Genomic DNA, 27,047 nt, shown 5'->3' with positions numbered 1-27,047 from the left:
ATAAATTATATTATAAATTATACATATATATCCTACATTTATTCACTTTTGTATGTATTTATTTCTACTGATGTCATTTTTCGCCCCTCATCATAGTTTCCAGAAGTATTTTTTTTTATTATTATTTTATGTTTTATTTATAGAAGCGCTACATGATGTTGTCCACCAGGTGGCAGCAGTCAGATACGAGCGTAAAAGTCACTGCGCATGTGCGGTTTAACATTATTCAACCAACATGGCAGCGCTCTACGTGACAGTCAGGACGGCTCTGAAAGGTAAATACACACCTATTAACATTTAAAACATGCTGAATTTAAAACATGCTGCCTTCTACAGGGACATGACGCAGCTCTGACGTCACCAGACTGTGACGTAGACCTCCCCACAGAGAGAATATTGTGATATTATTGATTATTATTAGAGTTAAAGGTGTTTTGTTGGTGCCAGGTGCACCCCTCGGCTCTGTCCGGTGGCTCCTGGCCCAGAGGAGCAGCTCTGCCCCGGCTCTGGCTCACTGTCTGCGGCTACAGCTCTCCCCTGCTGCCGCCCTCAGCAGCTCCAGGACGGAGCCCCAGAGGAGCAGCACCAGGAGGCCCGGGGAGGAGCAGCAGGAGCAGGAGGAGGAGGAGGAAGGTCCTGAATACATCCCCAGGAGAAGGAAGGCCAAGAACCCCATGATGAAGATTGGTTATGCCTGGTGAGTCTCTTCACACTCCTCAACACCTTCAAAACAAACAACTAGGGAGGAGGTGGAGTTAACCCTTCAGAGTTTGGGGCTATTTTTTCGGTTTTGGCCTTTCTTTACCATGTCTTTACCATGACGTGTTGGTATCATTGTTTTCAGCACACCTCACCTGTATAACCTGATTATTATTGTTTTCATTTTGACTTACTGGATCAACATTTTAAACACAAAAAATACAAAAAACACACCAAAAACACACACAAAAACCACACAAAAATTACAAAAAAACACAAAAAAATTACACCTCCCCCTAAAAAAACCCCACACGTAAAACCACAAAAAACCCCACATAAAAACCCATGCAAATAAAACACAAAGAAATGACAAAAACCCACACAAAAACCGTAAACACAAAAGATTGCATTAAAAATTCTGAATGCACTCTGCAAAATTAGAAAAATCTCTGCAAAAAAAGTAAAATCATGTTACACTTGGTCGAGGTCTTTTTTTAATTTTTTTTACCTTTGCTGAAAAAGAGTTGACGCATTAAATTGGACATGGAAACTTGTGGAAAAGCCAAAACTTTAGAGTTGAGCTGACAGCAGGAAACATGCTGCTGAACGTTCCTACGTCGTGACGTCATGAAGAAGTCGAGCTCCGGTGATTTCGTGGTCTCCAGAGGGTTAACCAGTGAGCAAAAACACCTCCAGCCATGGAAAAAAATATTAGACCACCTTTGTTTTCTCCTGCTTTCTTGTTAATTTTAACGTCTGGTACAACTTATTGCCCCCTAAACATCAGAAGACTTTGAAAAGATTTGGAAAAGACTCCTGAGATTTTAGACGGACTGAGAATCTAGCAGGGAAACTATTTACAAGACTACAACTAGATTCTTTTAGCAGTTTTCCCATCATGCTCTAGTGTGTGACTCAGTGGTTTGTGCTAGTTTCAAGTATTGCTGCCTTATTTTAATGTTACTACAGTGCTCAAAATAAGTATATTTGGATTTTATTTATGACATTGTTGGTTTTTCCAGTGCTGATATTTTAGTTTAGTTTTTATGCACCAAATCTCTGGAACAAACTCCCAGAGAACTTGAGGTCTGCTGCAACTCTCAGCTCTTTTAAATCAAGTCTGAAGACTTTTCTGTTTCCATTTTAACCTGTAATTTTTATTCATTCGCTCTTAAATGTTTTATACATTCACTTTTTTTAAAATTCGCTTTTAAATGTCTTCTAATGTGTTTTATGTATTTTAATCTTGCCCATGTAAAGCACTTTGAATGTCCCTGTGTCCGAATTGTGCTATATAAATAAACTTGCCTTGCCTTGATATATTTTACTGCACCGGCAGATGATTTTACTTGTTTCATGCATGTATTTGCTTCATTCTAGTTATTTATTTCTTATTTTTTCTCAGTTTTTTTCAGTGTATGTTGAGTCCGCTGAGTAAACTAATGAACTTCCTCTCCTCCTGCAGGATGATCGGCCTCCCTACAGGCATCATCGGCTTCATCCTCACCAAGAGACAAGTGGACAAGAACCGACTGAAGCAGCTGAAGATCCGACAGAGGATGAAGACGTCCAACGAGGGAGAGTACGAAGGCAGCCGCTACCGACAGCACCAGGACGTTAAACTGGACCAGTGAGCTCCATGTTGGGCTGCACCACAGCACACAGACTGAACTTTATCAGCTCCACGTCTCCAGAAACCTCTTTCAGTTCGAAAAGAGGACGCTGCAGGAAACCTGGACAGGAACGAGTCTGACTGACTTTTGTTGCTCGTAATTAATGAACAAAGATGATCTGACTGTTCTCTGGAGAATGACCACATACAGTCATGGAAAAAATGATTAGACCAGCTTTGTTTTCTTCAATTTCTTGTTCATTTTAATGCCTGGTACAACTAAAGGTTCATTTGTTTGGACAAATATAATGATAACAACAAAAATAGCTGATAAGAGTTTAATTTAAGAGCTGATACTCTAGACATTTAACATGGTTTTATTGATCATGATTTTGGTTATTATCAAGAAAACCATGTTAAATGGGAGGCCGATCCTCCTGAGAGGAGATTTGATTATTTTTACTCAGTGGGCTGGACACACACTGCAAAAAAACAACTAGAATTAAGCAAATACATGCTTGAAACATGTAAAATCATCTGCCAGTACAGTAAGTAAAAGTTTCTTTGTAAGAATTGTTTCACTAAGGAAAATATCTCGGCACTGGAAAAACCAACGATGTCTTGAAATAAATCAAAATATACTGATTTTGAGCTCTGTAGTGACACTAAAATAAGCCAGTAATACTTGAAACGAGCATGTTTTGGTGGTAGAAAATGCTTTTGAAGTAGAATTCAAACTGAATGCAACTAGAACTCTCAATTGGAGCCAGTATTTTAGGTATATTTGTCTAAACAAATGAGCCTTTAGTTGTAACCGACATTAAAATGAACTGAATTGAAGAAAAAGGGTGCTCTAATAATTTTTTCCATGACTGTATTTATGAGCCCTGATGCTGATGTTCTATTATGTTATAAAAAAGAAATAAATGTATATTTATAAATCTGTGAATACATAAAACAAGAATCACTTGTCCAACTAACTGCACATGAAAAGCACATCAAAACTCACAAATACAAATGTTTATTTGATATTAAAAGGCAAATTCTGCTCATCATTGATATTTATATTTACAAAACCCAAAACACCGCAGAGCGTCTGTGCTGCACATTCAAAAGTCTGCCTTCGTTTGCAGTTTGGGCTGAAATATGAGCCACCAGAAACTGAATCTGAAATATTTATATTTGAATTGATTAACTTGAATAATTGCATTAAAAAAAACAGGTTCTGAATTGTAATTTGCGATTTAATTTATTTGTTTGGAACTGAACATTCAGTTCTCACAATTTAAATTCAATTTTCTGCAGGTAGTTGAGGCCAGAGCAATCGAGCGCAGAAAACAGATGTGCTGATTGGCAGAGAGGCGCTCTGTGTATCTGCACTCGATTGCTCTGGCCTCAACTACCTGCAGAAAATTGAATTTAAATTATACAATGCAATTTCAGATTATGTGATTCAAATTCAGTTTTTTAATGCAATTATTCAAGTTTAGCAATTAAAATTATAAAATTATTAATTATAAAAATAATAAATAATTTATTAGTTTGGAACTGAACATTCAGTTCTCACAAACCAAATTCAATTTTCTGCAGGTAGTTGAGGCCAGAGCAATCGAGCACAGAAACACAGAGCGCCTTTTTTCGCCAATCAGCACATTAGTTTTCTGCGCTCGATTGATCTGGCCTCAACTACCTGCAGAAAATTGAAATTGAATTTTGCGAACTGAATTTAAATTGTGAGAACTGAATGTTTCAGTTCCAAACTAATAAATTCAATTGCAAATTACAATTCAGATTCAGTTTTTCAACGCAATGATTCAAATTGAACAATACAAATTCAAAATTTTGTGATTAAAATTAAATTTTTTAATGGTAATAATTCAAATTCAAATATAAATAATTCAAATTCAGTTTCTGCTGGCACACATTTCAGCCCATGATGGGGTTATAATATATATATATATATATAGATCATATTATGATCTATGATGATCTGAATGTGAGGCAGAGGGCCAGCTGGGTGGAGTTGATCATTTTAGGACAAAAACCACATCATCTGGAACTCCTGAGCTTCAGAAATGCTCCAATAATTGTACAGGGTGGTATTTATTGATCGTGTTGTCCTGTCTGTAGATTCCCTCCCTGCTGGCTCTCAGGATCTGATCTGACTGTAACAGGATATATAAAGAGACATGTGTATGTAACAATACTATAAAAGCTTATGGAGTATAACCCTGTACTAAAATCTCAGAAACATCCTGAAGGCACTGTCGTGATGTAGAATGTATATAGTTACAGTATAGAAACATGAATATTAGTAACCATCAGCAAAGGTTTGTTAATATGAAGCCGAGACAGCAGATCTGTCACCAGGTGGGCGATCAATCACCAAAGTATCAATAAATATCCATACAGGTGACATTAGGATTAATAAATGTAACATGTTTTAGGCTCGTAAACACTCATTTCTGTACAGCGCATTTAGCTTATCAGAGATCACGTCACTTTTTATTTACCGTTCAGCCTGTTTTTGTCTCCTAATGTGTCTAGAATTAAAGGAGCACTATGCAGGAATTTGTTGCCAACTGTTTGTAAACACAACATTCGAACTTGGCCCCTCCTCCCCGAGAAAAATGATAAGACCACCCTTGTTTTCTCTAATGTCTTGTTCATTTTAATGTCTGGTACAACTAAAGGTACATTTGTTTGGACAAATATAATGATAACAACAAAAATAGCTCATAAAAGTTTAATTTAAGAGCTGATATCTGGACATTTAACATGATTTTTCTTAATAAAAACCAAAATCATTATCAATAAAACCATGTTAAATGTCTAGATATCAGCTCTTAAATTAAACTCTTATGATATATTTTTGTTGTTATCATTATATTTGTCTAAACAAATGTACCTTTAGTTGTACCAGCCATTAAAATGAACAAGAAATTGAAGAAAAAGAGTGGTCTACTTCTTCCCATGACTGTATTTTTGGTCATTTTGTGACTTTTTTGATCATTTTTACATCTATTTTTGGTCATTTGTGACTTTAGATCATTTTTACATCTATTTTTGGTCATTTTGTGTCTTCTTTGATAGGTTTTACATCTATTTTTGGTCATTTTGTGACTGTTTTGATCATTTTTACATCTATTTTTGTTCATTTTGTGTCTTCTTTGATGGACTTTACATCTATTTTTGGTCATTTTGTGACTTTTTTGATCATTTTTACATCTACAGTGGTATTAGTACTTTTACTGAAGTAAAGGATCTGAAAACTGTTTCCACCACTGGTTATGACCCTCTCGTAGTGTGTCTGTATCTATCAGCTGCCCTCTGCCTGGATTTTCTCTTTTATTTTCTGGGTTACACCCTTTTCAGCACTGGAAAAAACACAAACACAGCCAGCTGAAGCACCAAGGAGACACAACTTGTTCCAAAACATGCAAATCCAGGCATCGTTTGTTTCCCGTTGAGCCGTGGAGGAGAGGACAAGTTAGCATGTTTTGTTTACAAACATAAAGTGAAGATTCCTGCGTAGTACGCCTTTAAATTCAAAGCAATTTTGTAGCATTGCCGACCCGTCTACTGCACCTCAGAGCAACCAGAGAGAAGAGCCTCTGCAGTGGCACATTACAGGTGAACCTTTAGAATAAACAGACTGTTAAGAAGAACATCTACATGCAGAGAAAGATGTCGACACCGTCCGTCTTAACTTCAGGAGTGAATAAATGTTGCAGCTGACGGCCCAGTGTCTACAGGTATTTACTGTATTTATATTATAGTTCTAATATTGTTTTTAAACCACTGATGAGCTGCTTAATACAGATATAGACAAAATTCATATCAGAAAAAGTGCATTTTATTTGTGCAAAGGGATGAACCTTTGCACAAAATCTCAAATTCAGCCCTTAGAAAGTTTCTCCACCATGATGTTTTATAAATGTTTCCTGATTTTGACTGAAAACAAAGCAAAAGGGTTTTTTAAAAAAAGCGCGTGGAATGGTCTGGTAGGCGCTCGTCTGCACCCCGTCACCCCCCCAAGTTAGTGGTGCACCCTCGGGTGCACTCATTTGGTGGAAGCGCCGATAATCTGCAGCAGGAAGAGGAAGATCTGGACGATGTCGACGTAGATGGAGAGCGCTGCGAAGACGTACTCCTCCGGGCTGATGGAGTGTTTCCTGTTCCCGATCAGCAGCTGCGTGTGGTACGCCAGGAACTGCAGGACGAGAGAAAACACTCAGAATAACACGGAACAAGTGAACTAGGGTTGTCAAAAGTATCGATATTCCAAAAAGTATCGATATTCAAAAAAGTATCGATACTCAAACGTTGTATCCGGATACAATACTCATTTTCAAAAGTATCGATACCCCCCGACCTTTCGTTTCAAACTGACCTATTACTGATGTTATCGTGGCATTAATGTTGCCCATGCTATTATTAGCCATTAGCCGCAGCTAGCAATTAACCCTTAATAGGGTACTCACTGAAATACTTGCAAATTCCAAATTTCAACCCTAGAGAATATTGGAGGATATTACATACAGCCAGAATGTGTAAAAAAAAACATGCGGACCCGGGGAGGGGGGTAATATTTTGAGAAAAAAAGTTTACAAGATTAAAGTGGCAAATCTATGAGAAAAAATGTGCAGATTTATGAGATTTAAAGTGGTGAATCTGTGAGAAAAAGTTGTTTTTTCCCCACTTTTGACTCGTAAATCTGTGACTTTTTTCGAGCAGATTAGCCACTTTAAATCTCTTAAATCTGCACATTTTTTCTTGTAGATTTGCCACTTTAATCTATTCAATTTGCAACCCCAAGTATGCCCATATTACATTAATTGACACAGTGTCAGTATATAAGCATAGAGTTAATAAGTTTACATAACTGTTGGTGACTTAAAAATGTTATTTTCTCTCTTGAAGTCCCAGAATGAAGCAGAGAAAGTCGTCTTATCAATCTTGCCTAATATTGTGCCCAGCAAACAACCTCAAAATATTGTTTTAATTGTTATTAGGGCCCGAGCAGGCAACGACCTGCGAGGTCCCTATTGTATTTCGAATGTTTATTAGGGCCCGAGCAGGCAACGACCTGCGAGGTCCCTATTGTATTTCGAATGATTATTTATTTTTATTATTTTTATTATTCTTTGTCCCAAATGATCGCATATTTCACTGCCTGAACATACCCCAAAACTCATGAAACTTTAAATATAAGTCACACATGGTGAAAAATTTTATAATCTATTGTCATCCTGAATTTCCACCACTAGGTGGCGCTATAATAAAGGAAAGCGCGTTTAGGCAAATAACTCCCACATACTTTATCGCACATTCAAAAAACTTATATCCACGCGTTCACTGAGTCGTGCTGAATCTCGTGATATAAGCCACGCCCATTTTCGCCTCCCGGTTTTTTTCGCAAATTCGCGAAATGTCGCAAACCTACTTTTTCGAACTCCTCCTAGGTAATTTCATCGTTCTGCACCAAACTTTGCACACAGCATCTATGGACCCTCATAACAAAAAGTTATTAAAATAATTTTGATTACCCAAAGAATACTCAAGTTATTAAATAACAACTTCCTGCAGGTGGCGCTATTTTCAACACAAAACACAAAGTGTTGCATATCTCCACATTGGTGTGTCTGAATGACATGAAACTCAGGTTACTACTTCCCCATGAGCCCCTGAGGCTCGCTGCAAAATTTTGGCCGATGACCACTAGGTGGCGCTCTTTAAATTGAAGTAATTTATATCTCTACATCGGTTGGTCGGATTAACACCAAACTTGGTATACTTATTGTCAATGCCCTCTTGACAATAACCCTTGAAGGTTTTATTGATCGGCCCCTAGGTGGCGCTCTGGCGGCAGTTTAATTTTAAAAATGCCACTGTGCCCAGACCATAAGACTTAAGGCAATGAAATTCGTAGGGGTGGTATAGACTGGCCCCTGTAACGCACGCACCCTGACGGCAGCATGCCCCGACACGCGCGTACTGCGAGGGCCCGTTCAGTACTGTGCGCAGTCCTAGTTAGGGCCCGAGCAGGCAACGACCTGCGAGGTCCCTATTGTATTTCGAATGATTATTAGGGCCCGAGCAGGCAACGACCTGCGAGGTCCCTATTGTATTTCGAATGTTTATTTATTATTTTTATTAGGGCCCGAGCAGGCAACGACCTGCGAGGTCCCTATTGTATTTCGAATGTTTATTTATTATTTTTATTATTCTTTGTCCCAAATGATCGCATATTTCACTGCCTGAACATACCCCAAAACTCATGAAACTTTAAATATAAGTCACACCTGGTGAAAAATTTTATAATCTATTGTCATCCTGAATTTCCACCACTAGGTGGCGCTATAATAAAGGAAAGCGCGTTTAGGCTAATAACTCCCACATACTTTATCGCACATTCAAAAAACTTATATCAATGCGTTCACTGAGTCGTGCTGAATCTCGTGATATAAGCCACGCCCATTTTCGCCTGGAGTTTTTTTTCGCAAATTCGCGAAATGTCGCAAACCTACTTTTTCGAACTCCTCCTAGGCAATTTCATCGTTTTGCACCAACCTTTGCACACAGCATCTATGGACCCTCATGACAAAAAGTTATTAAAAGAATTTTGATTACCCAAATAATACTCAAGTTATTAAATAACAACTTCCTGCAGGTGGCGCTATTTTCAACACAAAACACAAAGTGTCGCATATCTCCACATTGGTGTGTCTGAATGACATGAAACTCAGGTTACTACTTCCCCATGAGCCCCTGAGGCTCTCTGCAAAATTTTGGCCGATGACCACTAGGTGGCGCATTTTAAATTGAATTATTGTATATCTCGACATTGGTTGGTCGGATTGAAACCAAACTTGGTATACTTATTGTCAATGCCCTCCTGAGGATAACCCTTGAAGGTTTTATTGATCGGCCCCTAGATGGCGCTCTGGCGGCAGTTTAATTTAATGAGTGTCACTGTGCCCAGACCATAAGACTTAAGGCAATGAAATTCATAGGGTTGGTATATACTGGTCCCGGTAACGCACAAACCCCGACGGCAGCATGCCCCGACACGCGTGTACTGCGAGGGCCCGTTCAGTACTGCGCGCAGTCCTAGTTATTATTATTTTTATTATTCTTCTTCCCAAATGATCGCATATTTCACTGCCTGAACATACCCCAAAACTCATGAAACTTTAAATATAAGTCACACATGGTGAAAAATTTTATAATCTATTGTCATTCTGAATTTCCACCACTAGGTGGCGCTATAATAAAGGACAGTGCGTTTTGGCTAATAACTCCCACATACTTTATCGCACATTCAAAAAACTTATATCCACGCGTTCACTGAGTTGTGCTGAATCTCGTGATATAGGCCACTCCCATTTTCGCCTACCGTTTTTTTTCGCAAATTCGCGAAATGTCGCAAACCTACTTTTTCGAACTCCTCCTAGACAATTTCATCGTTTTGCACCAAACTTTGCACACAGCATCTATGGACCCTCATAACAAAAAGTTATTAAAAGAATTTTGATTACCCAAAGAATACTCAAGTTATTAAATAACAACTTCCTGCAGGTGGCGCTATTATCAACACAAGTGTTGCATATCTCCACATTGGTGTGTCTGAATGACATGAAACTCAGGTTACTACTTCCCCATGAACCCCTGAGGCTCGCTGCAAAATTTTGGCCGATTACCACTAGGTGGCGCTCTTTAAATTGAAGTATTTTATATCTCTACATCGGTTGGTCGGATTAACACCAAACTTGGTATACTTATTGTCAATGCCCTCCTGAGGATAACCTTCGAAGGTTTTATTGATCGGCCCCTAGGTGGCGCTCTGGCGGCAGTTTATTTTAATAAGTGCCACTGTGCCTAGACCATAAGACTTAAGGCAATGAAATTCATAGGGGTGGTATAGACTGGCCCCTGTAACGCACACAACCCGACGGCAGCATGCCCCGACACGCGTGTACTGCGAGGGCCCCTTCAGTACTGCGCGCAGTCCTAGTTGTTTATTGTATTTATTTATTTTTTCCACTACCTCAGACCTGAAGCTTGTTATCATAGTTTCTTTTTGCACAACTGTCTTTTATTATAAATATTAAACCTGTGGTTCTGTTCATTTTTACATGTTGCATTTTTCTTGTTAATAAAAATATTTCTGTTAAATTTTGGGGTCTTTGCTTTTATCCTGGTGGTATCTAAGATGGTATCGAGTATCGAATATTTTCCTGAGTGTCGGTATCAAGTTGAACATTTTAGTATCGTGACAACCCTAAAGTGAACAAAACGTCTCAGAGAGTGAAAATTAATTTGGTACTCACCATGGTGAAAGCTATGGCTCCCATAGCTGCATAAAGCATGTGAAGCCACAACATCTGCAACAACAAACAGGCGTTAATTACAATGAGGGGAGCTTGGAAAGGTGTTTTTTTTTAAACCCATAAGAACCTATGGTGACACGCATGTAACAAACACTTTAAATCTTCTATAATCTCCATTATTCAGCTTTATGCTTCACATTAACTCATTAAATCCCAAAGCAAGACTGTTTGACGTGACTGGTGGCTCCTTTTGGATGATTGGATGAGGATTGGTAGATAAACTTGGTAGATTAACTCACATATTTGAATGAGAGCACGATGGTTGTGATGATGCCGGTGACAAACATGACGATCCCCAGAACACAGAAGAGACCCTGGCACTTAGTGAAGTCCACCTGGAGACAGAAAACACCAAAAAAAAAAAAAAAAAGCTGCATTAACACACACGTATGAATGGACAAACACACTGCAGCCATGTGATGCTGATAAGAACTCCCACACACACACACACACCAGGCGGCAACCTCCGGGTCTGAGCAGGGAGGCAAACCAGGAAGTTCCTTAAGCTGCATTCTTCTGAAAATTCCAGCAGGGGGCGCTAAGTTTGGCTGCAAAAGCATTTGGGTCCATTCATTTCAATGCAACATGAGAAAACTTCTCACTTGATTTATTCCCTCAGAAATGTTTTTTAGGACAACACTATGGTCTCAATCACTAGTAAAAAATCTTCTTCAAGACAATCTGATGTAAATAGTGTAAATAATGGCCCCATTTAGAAGAAAATAGAAGATAAAGAATCGTATGATTTGGGGTGGGGCTACCTTTGATTGACAGGTCACTAACAAGGCGAGCCGTCATCAGGAGAGAAGCAGAACAATGTGTATCCACGGCAACGTGTCAATAAAGTTATATATAATGTTATATAGATATAAAAAAGGACGTTTAGCGGTTTGGTCTCATAACTTTGAGCCTTTCACTGAATTTTCACTTAATGACGAAGGTTTTGTTACAGTCTATGACACACACACACACACACACACACACCTTTGTCTGGAAGCAGAAGACGGTGACGGCGATGCAGACGACGGCAGTGATCCCCAGAGCCATAAACACTGCTTTAGTATCATAGTAACTAAAGACAAAAAGACAAAGAGCCACAGTTAGTTGTGGTGATCAGACTGGATAGATGGATAGAAAGAAACTTTATTAATCCCTTGGGGAGGTTCCCTCAGGAAGTAGAGTTCAAGACACAATGAAAATACAGTATAAAATATGAAAGCAAGGAGATATTATACATAATATTATAAATACAAGGAAATATATACTATGAATATTACAACAGTACTTAATTAGTGCAAGTGTTTATGTACTGTTGTTATATTTGAGTGGATGTTTCTATAGAAGCAGGAGGACTGAAAGGCTCCTTTTACCTGGAGATGGATCCAGTCATGTAGGACAAAGCCAGGGTCTGTTAAAGGAAAATGTTATACAGTCATACCACAACATTGGAGAAAAAAGATGATACAACAGGCCTAAACTTCTGATTATAAGGGTTCAACAGATAAAATGCATGGTCCATTTAAAGGGGAACTTCTGTATTTCTCAACCCTGGATACTATTTTCTCATGTTTCTAGTTTAAATGACAATATTTTTCCAACTGGCGACAATTAGACAATGTCCAAATGTCTTTTGGAATCCAGTTTTGTGTCTGACAGCATTATAAAAAAGGACCATACAGAGAAAATAAAACATAATTCTTTAGCTCCCGGTCTGTTTGTGAATGTGTCTAACCAAGTCACATCTAGGGAGGACTCTTATTCTGAAATCTGAATGTTTCTTTACAACATGAGGATTCTTCATGTTTGGTAATAGCATCACATGGCTACTATACAGGTGAATCACAATACATTAGAATATGATGAAAAGTCCATTTCCAGTCGTTCAAGTCAAACAGCTCCAACCAAGTATTGAGTCATATAGATGGAAAAAACCTTTCAGAGGACAACATTTACATATCAAACATACTTTTTAAAGTTGGTCTTTTGTAATATTAACAATCTTTTTGAGACACTGAATTTTAGGTCTTCATTATATGTAAGTCATAATCATTATAATTAGAAGAAATTAAATAAAAGAAGACATGAAATGTTTTTAATTCTGTGTGTAATGGATCTATATAATGTGTTATTTCACCTTTTTTAATTGAATTACTGACATAAATAAACTTTTCTATGATATTATAATGTATTGAGATGCACCTGTACATCTCAGCGTGCAGATCGCCCACAATCCACGGAGTTTTGGTTAATTTCCTTTAATTGGGTCGGATTCAGGTCGGATTATGTTCACATACAGAGTTTGATTTAAACAGACTAAACTTTGGGTTGTGAAAAATCCCTTAGACACAAAAACGTGGGGAAACAGGAACATGTTGAAAAATACAGAAGTTCATAGAACATAATAACATATATTCTCTTGCCAAAGACACAAAAATGTGGAAATCAACTAGAAATGGCCACCTCAAAGCTAAATAATAACACTCCATGGTCCATTTATAACAACCCCCATTCAATAAAAAAAGTCTGGAAACATAAATAAAAACAGAATGCATGTGTATGTATGTATGTTTGTATAATTATGGTGTATAGGTAAATTATAATTATGTTCTGTAATACAAGACATGTTTAGACAAGGATTTTAACTTGTCATATTTAAGTTAAGTTTTACTTCTTCTCACTCCTTTTCGAATATGTATTCTAAGTCTCATGTTAAATGTTTTGTCTGACTCTTTATTTTATCTTGTTTTCATATTCGAAATAAACTTAAGTCAATCAATCAATCAATCAATCAATGTATGTATTAACACGTTTCCCAGTTTGAGCATAAGATATCTCCTCTTTGCACTTTATTGAGCTGATTGTAAGTCAGACAGGAGGTTTTTATGACTCTTCTCACAGCGTCCCAGCTCTTTTGGAGTCAGGGTTGTTATACGTGTTTTGCATTTTGTGGCCACAGCTGATAAAAACAGGAACAACAGATCAAAGATATCATGCAAATGAAGCCGTGATATCTTTGTTTATTATCAAAGTCAAGCTTCTAACTGAAATAATCCCAGCAGAGGCTGATGGAAACCTTCTCTGAGGAGACTACAGTGTTTAGTCTAAGAATAAGCTTGACTCTCGTCCAGGAAAATGACAGTAATTATGAGTCTCAGTTTCCTGACTCATAAAAGTCGACCACGAGTCATGTGACTTACAAAGACGGAGAGCAGGATGACGTTCCAGGGACACTTCCTCCTGCAGAAAGGAAAGTAGATTAAACACAGTGTGTTGTACAGATATTCTTAATGCAGGATGGAGGGAGTGAGCCTGCTGTATGTTGACTGGATGGTGGATTAGATTAGATTAGATTAAATTAGATTAGACTTTATTGATCCCAAGGCTGGGAAACTCACTTCACAACAGCAAAAACAGAAGCAAAAGGTGTAAATATATAAAAAGCTATGGTGAGTATATATATATATATATATATATATATAGCCTACATATATATGTATATATATGTATGTGTATATGTGTGCGTATATATGTGTATGTGTGTATGTACGTGTGTGTATGTATGTGTATGAAAGTGTGAAACAAACAAACAAACAAACAAATATTGTTGCCACTCACCGGGGGCCCTTACAGCAGACAAGCACCAAGTGGGTGATGAAATAAACAGCACTATGAGAATTAAAATTAAAATTAAAATTAAAATTAAAAGCAGAGATTCATATATCAATAATCACAAACTTTGGTTTAATTGTTATAAAACAGCATCACTTTAAAGGTGTTGATGACTCACTATGACGTCCAGTAGATCCACTGGTTCCTCTGCACGAAGAGCCGGACTGGTCTCCTGTGTGGAGCAGAGTTAACACACAGTGTCACACACTCGAGCATCTATAACAGGGGTCTCAAACTGAAATTACCTGGGGGCCGCTGTAGGCAGTATCAAAATGACCACAAAAAGACACAAAATGACAAAAAAAAGACACAAAAAGACACAAGAAAACACAAAATTACTAAAAAAGACACAAAATGACAGAAAAAAAATGAAATTACTTACAGAAGAAACAAAATGACCAAAAAAAGACACAAAATAATTAAAGAAAGACACAAAATTATAAAAAAAGACACAAAATTATAAAAAAAGACACAAAATAATAAAAAAAAGACACAAAATTACCAAAAAAAGTAATTAAAGGGACCTTCCACACACAACACGTTAAAGTGCCATTCATATAAACTCACATTAAACTTTCACAATCAATTAATCGCTATGTCTTGTGCATATTCCAATATGTATAAAAGCATGCATACATGTTTTGCTCCAATTAATCCTCTTGTATTTCTGTGTGTTTTATAATTGTTATTGCAACTTTCAGTTTGATAACTGTAGCTTTATCCAACTTCATTCTCAGCTCATTGGTTTAAAAATTCCATGTGGTCGACCAAATTCTTAACGACCATTAATCCATCATTAATTAATTATCCCCATCCCTGCTCCGTATACTCACACGAATGTGAAAATGGCCACGATGGCCGTGGTGACGAGGAGCTGAGACGCCAAAATCAAATACACCTGAAAAAAAACACACACACAGAGAAAAAGCAGCATGTAATCCGTCTCTTTGCTCTGTGACTCAGACGTGATAATAACAGGTGATAAAGTGAAGCTGATTCATGGCGGTTTGTGTGACAAAGTGTGTTGTACCTTCCTGATGAAGGCGTGCCGGATGCTCAGACTGTCCCAGCCACTGCCGCTCGCCGCAAACTCATCACCTGAGACATCAGCAGACAGAAACGTGAGCAGTGATACAGCAAACCACGGTTATTACAAAATAACAAAATAAGGAACTAGAACTGAAAAAACAGTTCTCGGGGAGCCTTCCTGTCCTGCCGGGACGTTCTCAGCTAGCTACATGATGGATGTGTTGGAGAGGTGGAGTGTCGTGTCCCTGGCGGCTCTTTCCATGGAGGATATTGAAGATCTCTATCTATTTGGAACCTTAATAACAGGGCTTTTGCTGATTGGACTAGGCTTTGCTCTGGTTTATCAAGATACACAGAAAACGGTGACAGCTGTCCAAAGCCCCATAAGGCTGCCCGTGATGATTGATATGATGGGCAGAGCTGTCGGCACTCAGACTGTGGTCACGAACCGCAATTTGGATAAAATCAAGGATCTACTGATGGCCCTGGAAAAGTGACTGGATCGATCCGGAGACCAGCATGGACATTATTATCAAGGGGATGAGTAGCAGAAAATTGCTGCCATTTTCGCCTACAGCCCAAATTCCAATCTTATCTGGCCTCCCCCAAACAGCCCCTGTTGAGCTCTGCAGCGAGACCCCCCCCTCCCAACCTCCCACAGACACCTGTTGACTGTCTGCTTCTGTCTGGAGGCCTTGGAAGGTTGTCTCCATAGCAACCGCTATGTTATCGCTTTTTCATTCTGGCGAGCTGAGAAGGGACTGATAGTTACTGGACAAAGGCCGGTCTCAGGCTTGCAGGTCTGGATGGCCGCTTGACTATGCTGCCCCCCCCTCCCCTGTGGCATGTCATAAGTCTGTTCATGTTGTGAAGTGCATTATGTATTATGCTTATGTTGCTTTATGTTATTTTTCCATTGTTTTTTCCTCCTTTCCTCCCCTCACGTTGCTCTGTATTTCTTTCTCTTCATCTCCGTCTTCCTGTCCTCTCCACCTCTGTCATATTGTTTGTGTGTTTTATACGTTCGGACGGGTTGATGGCAAATTTCGTTGTCCTAGTACTTGTTACCCTGTGCAATGACAATAAAGGCTTCTAATTCTTGATGTACTAAACAGCTGAACAACTTTCATGAAGGTCTCACCAAAAGAGCTGGCATTGTGTCCAGCATGATACATTTTATTTTGGCGGGGCACGGACTTACAGGCCAATTACAGGAAGCTCTGGCAGGTTACGGATAGAACCAGGAAAAGGAAAAGGAAAGGCTAAAAAGGGCATTCAGAGAGTGCAGACCTCTGCCAAGGCCGTGGCCTCTCTCACTCTGGAGAGGAGAACAAGAGTTTAATGAGGCCTGATGACTATTGTTTACAGTTGGAAAACACTCTTAAAAATTCCAACACTTTTTAATTATTTTCCGAGAGGATGAAAGAGAGCTTGTCTACAAACTGACCGACTGCAAGTTTAGGGAGACCACAGCTCAGGGTGATGACGATGTCATGTATTAGAGGTCGACCGAAACATAGGTCGCCCAATATATCGGGCCGATATTTGCATTTTTTACTTGTATCGGCATCGGCTGATACGTGCGTGTGTTCGCTGATCAATAAGTGCATTGAGCAGCCATGTGTTGAGATGCTGGAGGTCACGTGAAGCGAATGCATTAACCCTCCCTCCCTGGCAGAGAGTGTGTGTTCCTTTCTCTTTCTCACTGTCACTGCCTCTGGTGATTCCCACCACTAGTGAATTGGACTTTTTTTCTGCAATGAGGCACATTTGCATAGAAAGGGGCAATTTTGCTACAAATGTATGTATATTACCTAATTTGAATATGTGCAAATATAACCGGAACATGAGACACAATTAGCTTGGCAGCACGGTTAGCGGAGCAATTCACACTTTGTTTTTGCCTTAATTGTCTTTTATGATTAGTGGCCACAAAGCTGCACAATCCTTTCATGAATTGGCCCCTGAGTGTTATGTTTGGAGTACTGTGATGCATACAAGTGAAACCTTTAATTATAATGTCAGCATTCTGTCATTTTCTCAGCTCTGCCAGTTGCATGAAGCTTGTTTTTTATAACAAAATGCATCATCCTTCCAAGTTTTGTCACGAGTATCACAGCATCACAGCAGCACGTATATTTTAAAAAGGCCTATTATACAAAATGTGGAAGATACATCACTCATCCACTAATTCGCGAAGTTGGAGGGAGTTTGCATGGAAGAATCTGATCCGTTTTTTAATTACACTGAAAATTAAGAGTAAGCAACTGAACAGCCGCCAGAAATGACTGTATTCTGGGAAATGATAAGTAGAGTATTAAAGCAAATATTAGGGTATGGAGTGCCTAAGACTTGTTTAGTGCTTTATTTATGTAAATTCATAGAAGAGGTTGATATCACACATGATGAATAGCTGATCAAAGTGCTGCTGGTGGCAGGCAAGAAAGCCATCACTAGGAACCACCACCAACGAAGGATCAATGGATAACAATTGTGGAAGAAATCTTTTTAATGGAATATTTGACACATATATTGAGGCTGCAGGAAGCACAACTGGACAGGAAATTGGAAAAATGGACCCTACGCAGGACTCTAAACGCTGATACTGGACTGGAATAATAATTGAAAGATATGCCATTCTAAAAGACTGTAAGAATCGTGTCCCAAGGCAGCTTTGATGGTTGATTGGTTTGCTTGGATTTGTTTTAATAGTTGCAAAAATGTATCAATAAAAACTTAAGTGACAAAGAAAAAAGGCCTAATACTGTTGGAAGGAACCCAGTGATATGGTCAGCAGCTGTCTTACCAGAGCTCAGGATGTCTGACGGCATGGGAGTGGGCATGATGGGGGGCATGGGAGGGGGAGCGGGCCGGTTGTAGCCTTGTGGATGTCCTCCAGGCTGGCCGGGGTACGGGCCCTGGGGGTAGCCCGCTGGTTGGCCCGGGTAGGGGCCAGGAGGGTAGCCAGCCGGCTGGCCCGGGTACAGAGGGGCGTTGGGTCCACTGGGGTAGGGGGCAGAGGGCGGGCCTGGCTGGGGTCCACCATAGCCAGGGAAGCCGTATGCAGGCGGAGGGTAGTTCCCACCCTGAGGCGCATACATTGAGTCATCGTACCCTGGAGGGTAGTCTGACCTGGACATTTCACCTGCAGAGGGAAGAAGGTGAAGAAAATACAGTTCAGGTTCACATTTCTATGTACAGACGCTGATAACAGAGTAGAAACAGTAGAGAAAGGTCAAACATTCTGCCAGGCCTGATATTATCTAACTATTTTATCTTATAGGTGTGTTTCCACTGAGTACTTCTTGAATACTCTTTGGGAAGAGAGTGTTTTGGCTCCACCCACTAGTTAGTCCCCCTCGGTCTCTGTTCCCATAGAGGTACTCAAAGGTAGGAGAATTTATTCTTATTATAGAAATAAGGAGCTTTTAGCTTTCAGCCGTGCTGATACTGTGTGTTGCCTCCCCCACAGACGTACTGAAAACCAGAACCGAGGGAAAAGGAGACGGCAGAGTTCTGGATTGATGCCCTTTGTGTACACAGAGAGGCAACCACTAGAGAAAACACTCAGAAGGTGATCTAAAAGCAATAAGAACAGCAGACTAGGAAAATAAATTCTAATTAGTGTTATTAGTGGTTTGGATTGCTGTTTTACAATAGAAGAGTACAATGCGTCGATGGTCGGATATCGGGGTGAGTCGGCAGGGTCCCGACCCCACTTGGGGTCGCGAGATGATTTCTGGGGGTTGCCAAATCATTTTGGAAAAAATATAAATGCACAAAATGAACAACATGCATGTTAAATTGGGGGTCGCGACTCAAGAAGGTTGAAACCAATGATCTAGTTCACAAACTTGTTTTTAAGCGGGACCCAGAGCTGGGTCAGCGACCGGAAGTTGTTTTGTGTGATCACCTGATTGTTCTCAGTTCTACTGAAGAGGTTAACCTGGTTTGTGGTAAACCAGTGGTTTGTGACGGCCGGGTTGTAAATCTGCAGAGTCCTGCCCAGACGTGAGTTTGTGATTTTGTGACCAGCAATAAGAGGCTGAAGATCTGGAGAGAGGAGATTTTGTTGTGAGTTATCAAAACGAGAGAGCCGCAGTCGACCTTCCTAGAGCTCAGGCAGACAGACTGGTGGATCTCTTGTGATTTTGACTAGAAGAGTCTAATGTATACGTGGAAGTTACACAGGCGGTTTTCAGAGGCTGCAAGAATCTGGACAAAAACCAGAGTGGTTTTGTTGTGCCAATTAAAGTAAATCCTCTCCAGATATAAAGGGCAAAAATAACAAATATCATATTAATAAGGATACCTGTTAAGTAAGTACAGACCTCACGATCAAATTAGATGATTGACACAGATTAATTGGACAAGAGGTCAGAAGGGTGTAATTCAATAGTACACTCAAGAAATCCAATATGTTTTAGAGAAGAAAAGTCACACACACACTGGAAGTGTATGCACACACCTACAGGAAACACACACACACACAATACCACAGCACTCACAGAGAACAGTAGCGGCTAACCAACGGAGTTCTAATGAGACAACAGACCGACGCGGCAAGCAGTGTTGTCAACTTAGCGGCTTTGTCGCTATATTTAGCGACTATTCAGACCCTCTAGACTCTAGAGCATGGGTCTCAAACTCGTGGCCCGCGGGCCAATTGCAGCCCTCGTGATGATATTTTGTGGCCCCCACCTTGATATGAAAGTTTAATGTGAGTTTTATATGAATGGCACTTTACGCGTTGTGTGTGGAAGGTCCTTTTCATTACTTTTTTGGTAATTTTATGCCTTTTTTAGTCATTTTGTGTCTTTTTTTGGTCATTTTATGTCTTTTTAAAATAATTTTGTGTCTTTTTTTGTGTCATTTTGTGTCTTTTTTTGGTCATTTTGTGTCTTTTTTGTGTCATTTTGTGTCATTCTGATACTGCTTCCAGTGGCCCCCAGGTAATTTGAGTTTGAGACCCCTGCTCTAGAGACTCTTTTTCAAAAAAGCGACTAGCGGCAAATCTAGCGACTTTTTCTGGTGTTATTCGAGACTTTTGGAGACTCGCTCCTACTCTTCTTAACGAGTAGCAGGCGCCGTCCCAAAGCACTCACAAGTGGCCCAGTCCTCCTGCAGCGGTCTCTCCCAGCTGCAGTCAGAGCAGGAGATGTTAACCCCTCAGCGTCCAGTCTGCAAATGAATCACGCATGTGCAAAATCGCCACCTCAACCATATCCACTCAGCGTCGACTAGTTAGTAGCAGCTCAGAAAGTAGCCACCTGAGGCAGCTACTTTCTGAGCTGCTACCTGAGCCGCTAACTGGTGAAGTTGGGACCCATAGCGGCTCACTAGAGCGAAACGTATATGGAAACGCGCCTTATCACAGATACTGTATACGAGTTTCACTGTATGATCGTTGGGCCTTTAATGTTGCTCTAATCAATATGTTCATATTAACAATTCATGAAATGACTATGTGAAATGGGGCTTTGGTGATAAACCTACACACAGTTATTATCAGCCGACAGTCAGCTCTACAGAGCATCTTTTAGCTCATTTTTTTGTGTTATGTACGCGACTTCAACGTTCTGATTGTCTCACAGTGTAAATAAATAAATAATAATAAATAAATAAATAATACATTTTGGCTTCAGTAACCAAGATGAGCACACACTGGCTTTAGCCCTGTGTACTGAGCTGCTGTAGGTGTGTGTTGATATGTGTATTACACCATTTATATGAGTAAAAATCATATCTTTGAGTTTGACTAAAAGCATACGTTTGGGGTTGTATCAGGTTAAAGTGAACATGTGGTTCTGCTTAGAAATGTGGTTACCAAAACCCACCACGGGCTCAAAATCCACCACATGGGTCTCTGAGGGAAATCTCTAATAATAAACCACACACACACACACACACACACACACACACACACACACACACACACACTTGTACTTCTATCTCTGTGAGGACCCTCATTGGAACAGTGAATTCCCTTGCAAGGTTATAATAGTTTTGAATTTTCATTTGTTTTAATTGGGTTGTGAATTTTTGTTTTCAAATTCAGTTTTAATACATTTTTAGAGTTAGTTTGCTAGTTTTACTTTAGTCTTTATTAGTTTTAGTGTTAGTTGTAGTTTTTTGTAATGGGGTATTTGTTGGGTGGGAGATTAAAAGAGGTCACAGTAAATTTTGCCTTAATTTCCTTTGTCTTAATCATCTTCATTATTACACACACACACAGAGACACACACACACACACACACACACACACAGTGCTGTCACATGTGGCCAAACTATTCCATGTTCCTACAGTGAGTATAAAAGCAGCTGTGGTGTTTTTACAGGACACTTAAAAGTGCTTTAGCGACAAAAATTAACCAACTTTTACAACGTGAATCATTTAGATTTTAATTAAATTTTCTGCCTAAATGGATTTAAACATTCTGCAGATGATCCTTGACTTGTTACAACAGAATCAAAGCCGCCTCATAATAATTTAAAAAAAGACAGACGTGTGTTTGTAAGTAGGTTTCTTTTTGCTCCGTTGTTATTTATTCACTGGGGCTTTTTAGGGGAATACGCACAGTAAAGGAATTCAACAGCTGGCTCCACCTCATGCTGCCATTACATCACAGCAGAGCACCAAGCAACAGCAGCAAACACTGAGTGGAAAAAGTGTTTCAGAGGATCTGTAGGCAGACACTCCCAGAGCTGATCAGTGCAGGAGTCACTGAGAGCAAACCAGAGCTGGAGGTGTTTGAACAGCAGGGAGGAACTCCTCTGGATCACTTTAACCCTTCTGCCCTCCTCGGGCATTTTAGCCCATTTTTCTCTTTCTTTTTTTCTTCTGTTGATCATTTTGGCCTTTTTTTTTTTTTTTTACAGCTTGAGGCAGCTTGAGTTTTTGCAGGAACTTTTCTTTTTAGTAAATTTTTTGAAATCCATTGTCATTCATAGGGTTGTCACGATACTAAAATTTTCAACTCGATACCATTTTTGATACCACCAGGATAAAAACAAAGACCCCAAAATTTAACAAAAACATTTTTATCAACAAGAAAAATGCAACATGTAAAAATGAACAGAACCACAGGTTAAATATTTATAATAAAAAACAGTTGTGCAAAAGGAAACTGCAACTATGATAACAAGCTTCAGATACTCGATACTTTTGAAAATGAGTATTGTATCCGGATACAACATTTTAGTATCGATACTTTTTTGAGTATCGATACTTTTGACAACCCTAGTCATTAACCCTAATGCTACCTGTACACCAGAAGACTTTGAAAAGATTTGGAAAAGAAAACTCTGGTGTCCCACCTGCTCCCATCTAAAGACAAGAGTTTAGAGTTTCTAGTCTCACACTGAGGTTTTAGACAGACTGTCAATCTAGCAGGAAACTATTTACAGACTACAACTAGATTCTTTTAGCAGTTTTTCCATCATGCACTTAGTAAAAACTGACTAAATGGAGGAGAAGCAGCTTTTGGCTCCAGCTGCTCTAGTGTGTGACTCAGTGGTTTGTGTTGAAAACAACAACAACAACAACAAAAAGAGAAGACGCCACAAAATGCCCCTCACAAAGCTGAAGAAGGGTTTCTGTTTTTATCACATGAAAAAGTGACTATTTTACAGTAAAAATAGATATAAGAAGAATAAAGGAAAGGAACATTTAGAAATGAATTCATGATTTACATGTATGCCCTATTTCATTATAATCTGTTTAATTGAATAATTTAATTAATTTTCAAAATTTTATATGCCTGTTTATATATTCTATTTTATATATTTTTCCCCTATAAAATTAGCAATCAATTGAGCAAAAAAATTGATTTGATTGCATTAGTATTTTTTATGTAGTGCCAGATACTCCCTCTACCACACCACACCACACACACACACACACACACACACACACACACACACACACTAAAACTGCTATTAAATCAACATACATCAATATTTTTTTCAGATTTTTTTCCATAAATCTCTTAAACCACTTCAGACTTATTGAAAACTACTAGTAAATTTAAGGAGGGCATAAGGGTTAAATGACGTGTAGCGAGAAAAAGGTTCAAGCTGGTCTTCACCTTCATCATCACCATCATCATGGATCTGAGTCAGTGATGGACACTTTGTCTCCATTAGGATGTTTTCACATTGGTTTTAATCAGAATTTCCCACTCAAGATTTCTTTAGTTGATGAGTCTTTTTTTGAATGATTATTGCCAAGAAACTCATGAGCACATTTCTGGTAAACACAATATTTTCAGTGGTGCTGAGGTGAAGAAGCTCAGTTTCACAGAGCTGTCAATTAAAATGTGTGCATGTTGGTTAGAGGTGGGGATCATCAGAGGCCCCACGATACGATTTTATCCCCATACTTGAGTCACAATACGATATTATTGTGATTTTAAGAAATTTGCGATATGGTGAGTATTGATTGAGATACAATATATTGCTGCGATTTAAGTCTTTGAATTTAATTTTGTGGACACGAAATGCAGTTAATCAAGAAATAGATGGATGGATGGATGGATGGATGGATAGATGGATAGATAGATAGATAGATTAATAGATAGATAGATAGATAGATAGATGGATAGATGGATAGATGGATGGGTGGATGGATGGATGGATGGATAGATGGATAGATAGAACCAATACAATAAAATAGAATAAAGTGAATAACTAGTCATAATGTGCAAAATAAGAGTTCAAGAGTCAATAAAAATACAATATAAAATATAAAAACAAGGAACTATTATAAATACAAGGAAATATATACTAGAACTATAACATTGCTTAATTAGCGCAATTGTATACAGCAATTGTTTTGTCAAATCAGAGAAAATTCTCAGTCTCTTCATTTTATTTCAGTCTTTTTATTTCTCCACAATGAGTCAAAGCCACAGACTGACCAACTATTTTCATTGAGGTAGCATGACGCCTCTCACACAAACTGAAGCGTTATTTCAACAACTTCCTGACACAATATCCTGACGCACATGTTGCATATAGATTCCTTAGATCCTCTAGTTTCATATGATACTATATCTTCAGTATATTCCTAAATGTGAGCCGGCCTCCGTTGGAACTAAATAACTAAATATCGATACTTTGCGGCCATGAATCTATATAATATTGCCACGCAAAATAGTTGACTGAGAAGAAGCCATAGATTTAGTTTGATTGGCAGTTTCAAGTAGACAGTTGTGACCAAAGCAGAAGTAAAATATTTGACAGTCACCATGACAACGGTCAAAAGCAGGGAGACTAATGTAAAGTATTAAACCTTCACCAATATCAGATAAAAACTCCTTCCTGTTGTAAACTCAGCAGCAGCTTCTGTTAAATAACAACCTTCATCCGTCTCAACAAAAAGCTAAAGTTAGAAGCTAAAGTTAGAAGCTGTCGAACCGGTTCACTGAGTCATTCTCAGGTATTTTAAGATGACCTTATCCACCCAAACACTTCACATGACTTGGTTGATTTCTTGGCCACGGCTTCATATCACACAGGATGCTAAACTTGTTATATTCGTATACGTAAAAGTCTGCCAGACGTGTAATGAGATATCGGAAGAGTTGTAGTTTGTGTTAGAAAAAAATGTTAGTTTTGTCATTGGATGCTTGGCAATATTACATCGATTCATGGCCGCCAAGTATTAATATTTAGTGTTCTGAATATACTGAAGATCCTGGTATCATATATGAAACTATAAGATCTAATGAATCTAGAGGCACCATGTCAGGATATCATGTTGAAATAATGCTGCAAAGTTCGGCTTTTTTTTCTGTTTCATTCAGAAAAAAATTGAGAGCAGAGAAAAAGTTTGACATTATGTCAAATTTGTCATTATATTTTTTTGGTCATTTTGAGTATTTTTTGATCATTTTTACATCTATTTTTGGTCATTCTGTGTCTTTTTTGATTGTTTTTACATCTAATTATGGTCATTTTTATGTCTTTTTGATCATTTTTACATCTATTTTTGGTCATTTTGTAACTATTGTTGTTGTTATCTTTATATTTGTCCAAACAAATGTACCTTTTTCAATTTAATTCTATAGATTGTAGGTTGAATAGTAGAATAATTGAGAGAAATGTCTTGATTTATAATGATTGAATCATTAATAGGGTACCTCTAAATACATTTTAATTACTACTAAACGTTTCAAATAAAAGGCAATCATTAAATATTCCCTGTAAATTACTAAAAGAAATAGTTAGATGACAGAATTGACCGCACTTACAGTCATGGAAAAAATTATTAGAGTTTTGTGTGTGTTTTCTTCAGTTTCTTGTTCATTTTAATACCTGGTACAACTAAAGGTACAATTGTTTGGACAAATATAATGATAACAACAAAAATAGCTCATAAGAGTTTAATTTAAGAGCTGATATCTAGACATTTAACATGGTTTTACATGATAATAACCCAAATCATTATCAATAAAACCATGTTAAATGTCTAGATATCAGCTCTTAAATTAAACTCTTATAAGCTATTTTTGTTGTAATCATTATATTTGTCCAAACAAATGTACCTTTAGTTGTTCCAGGCATTAAAATGAACAATCCTTTTTCCCCCATGACTGTATTTTTAGTCATTTGTGTCTTTTTGATATTTTTTTACATCTATTTTTGGTCATTTTGTGTCTTTTTTGATCATTTTTACATCTATTTTTGGTCATTTTGTGTCTTTTTTTAAACTATTTTTGTTGTAATCTCAATATTTGTCCAAACAAACGTACCTTTTTAAAAATGAACCAAAATAAATAGTTCCACATTCCAGTTTTTAGCAGTGTGTCCTGAATAAGAGGACTATTCCTGGTTGGGCAGAGAGCAGAGCAGCAAACAAGCAGCCCAGTGTGTGTGTGTGTGTGTGTGTGTGTGTGTGTGTGTGTGTGTGTGTCAACCTAAACGACATGTTTGCAGTTTCCACATAGAAAAAAAAGTGCTCCATTACAGTTTTCCATTCCGAACTAAAGTCTAAAAACAGACAGCAGCACAAGTTTCTACAACAAGTTTCCCTAAAATAAACCTGAACACCGGAAGTTTGACTCGTTGTGTTTAGAGTTAGAGACACGTTAAAACATGTCCAACATGTCCTCCTCCCTGCACCAGACCTCAGCTCACTAACACTCTTTTCAGGTGATAGACGGTGGCAACACTGTCGCAAACACTAAACATGACGTCACAACACTCGCAGCAGATCAAACAGGATGTTGACTGTAATTCGGGCTCACTTTAAACCATAAAGACAAGATGAAAAGGTGATAAAATGAGCTCCACTTACCGAGAATGAGATGTGACCGATAGAGAACTATGTGCTGCTGTGATGATTCCCAGCGGAGGACTGGGAACACTGGGCGGCTGTCCGCTGGCGGCCACGCCCTCTCTGTCTGTTTACTATAATAATAATAATAATAATAAACCTCCACAGGACTGAAGAGACTCTGTAAAAAGCTTATTGATAATAATATAATAATAATAATAAGAACCTTTCTGTCTGTTCTCAGGTCTGTTCTGCTGTGTGATGAACAGAAACATTTCCTGGAACATGAAGAGCAGGGTGGAGTCCATCACACACACACACACACACATACACAGGGCGTGTGTGTGTGTGTGTGTGTGTGTGTGTA

The 27,047-nt window shown here is 38.5% G+C and overlaps 2 protein-coding genes across 2 annotated transcripts; one reads left to right on the top strand and one right to left on the bottom strand.

Moving 5' to 3' along the window:
- Nucleotides 1-125: 125 nt before the first annotated feature.
- Nucleotides 126-3,706, top strand: si:ch73-71c20.5 (DUF4748 domain-containing protein). Its single transcript, XM_059345405.1, has 3 exons — nucleotides 126-275; nucleotides 448-697; nucleotides 2,165-3,706. Exons 1-3 carry the CDS (start codon nucleotides 236-238, stop codon nucleotides 2,331-2,333), a joined length of 459 nt encoding a protein of 152 aa, XP_059201388.1. The 5' UTR covers nucleotides 126-235; the 3' UTR covers nucleotides 2,334-3,706.
- A 1,938-nt stretch (nucleotides 3,707-5,644) lies between these two features.
- On the bottom strand, nucleotides 5,645-26,972 carry LOC131979760 (protein lifeguard 3-like). The gene is made up of 12 exons (XM_059343776.1): nucleotides 26,702-26,972; nucleotides 18,209-18,547; nucleotides 15,404-15,471; nucleotides 15,207-15,271; nucleotides 14,492-14,545; nucleotides 14,320-14,370; nucleotides 13,902-13,941; nucleotides 12,075-12,112; nucleotides 11,689-11,776; nucleotides 10,944-11,039; nucleotides 10,645-10,698; nucleotides 5,645-6,524 (listed from the first exon to the last, which is right to left on the bottom strand). The coding sequence occupies exons 2-12, from the start codon at nucleotides 18,540-18,542 to the stop codon at nucleotides 6,375-6,377; spliced, it is 1,038 nt and encodes a 345-aa protein (XP_059199759.1). The 5' UTR covers nucleotides 18,543-18,547; nucleotides 26,702-26,972; the 3' UTR covers nucleotides 5,645-6,374.
- Nucleotides 26,973-27,047: the final 75 nt, after the last annotated feature.

Source organism: Centropristis striata, chromosome 11 (genome assembly GCF_030273125.1).
Source record: "Centropristis striata isolate RG_2023a ecotype Rhode Island chromosome 11, C.striata_1.0, whole genome shotgun sequence".
NCBI lineage: Eukaryota > Metazoa > Chordata > Actinopteri > Perciformes > Serranidae > Centropristis > Centropristis striata.
The sequence above is the reverse complement of the archived record's forward strand: the minus strand, read 5'-3'. Positions and strand labels throughout refer to the sequence as shown.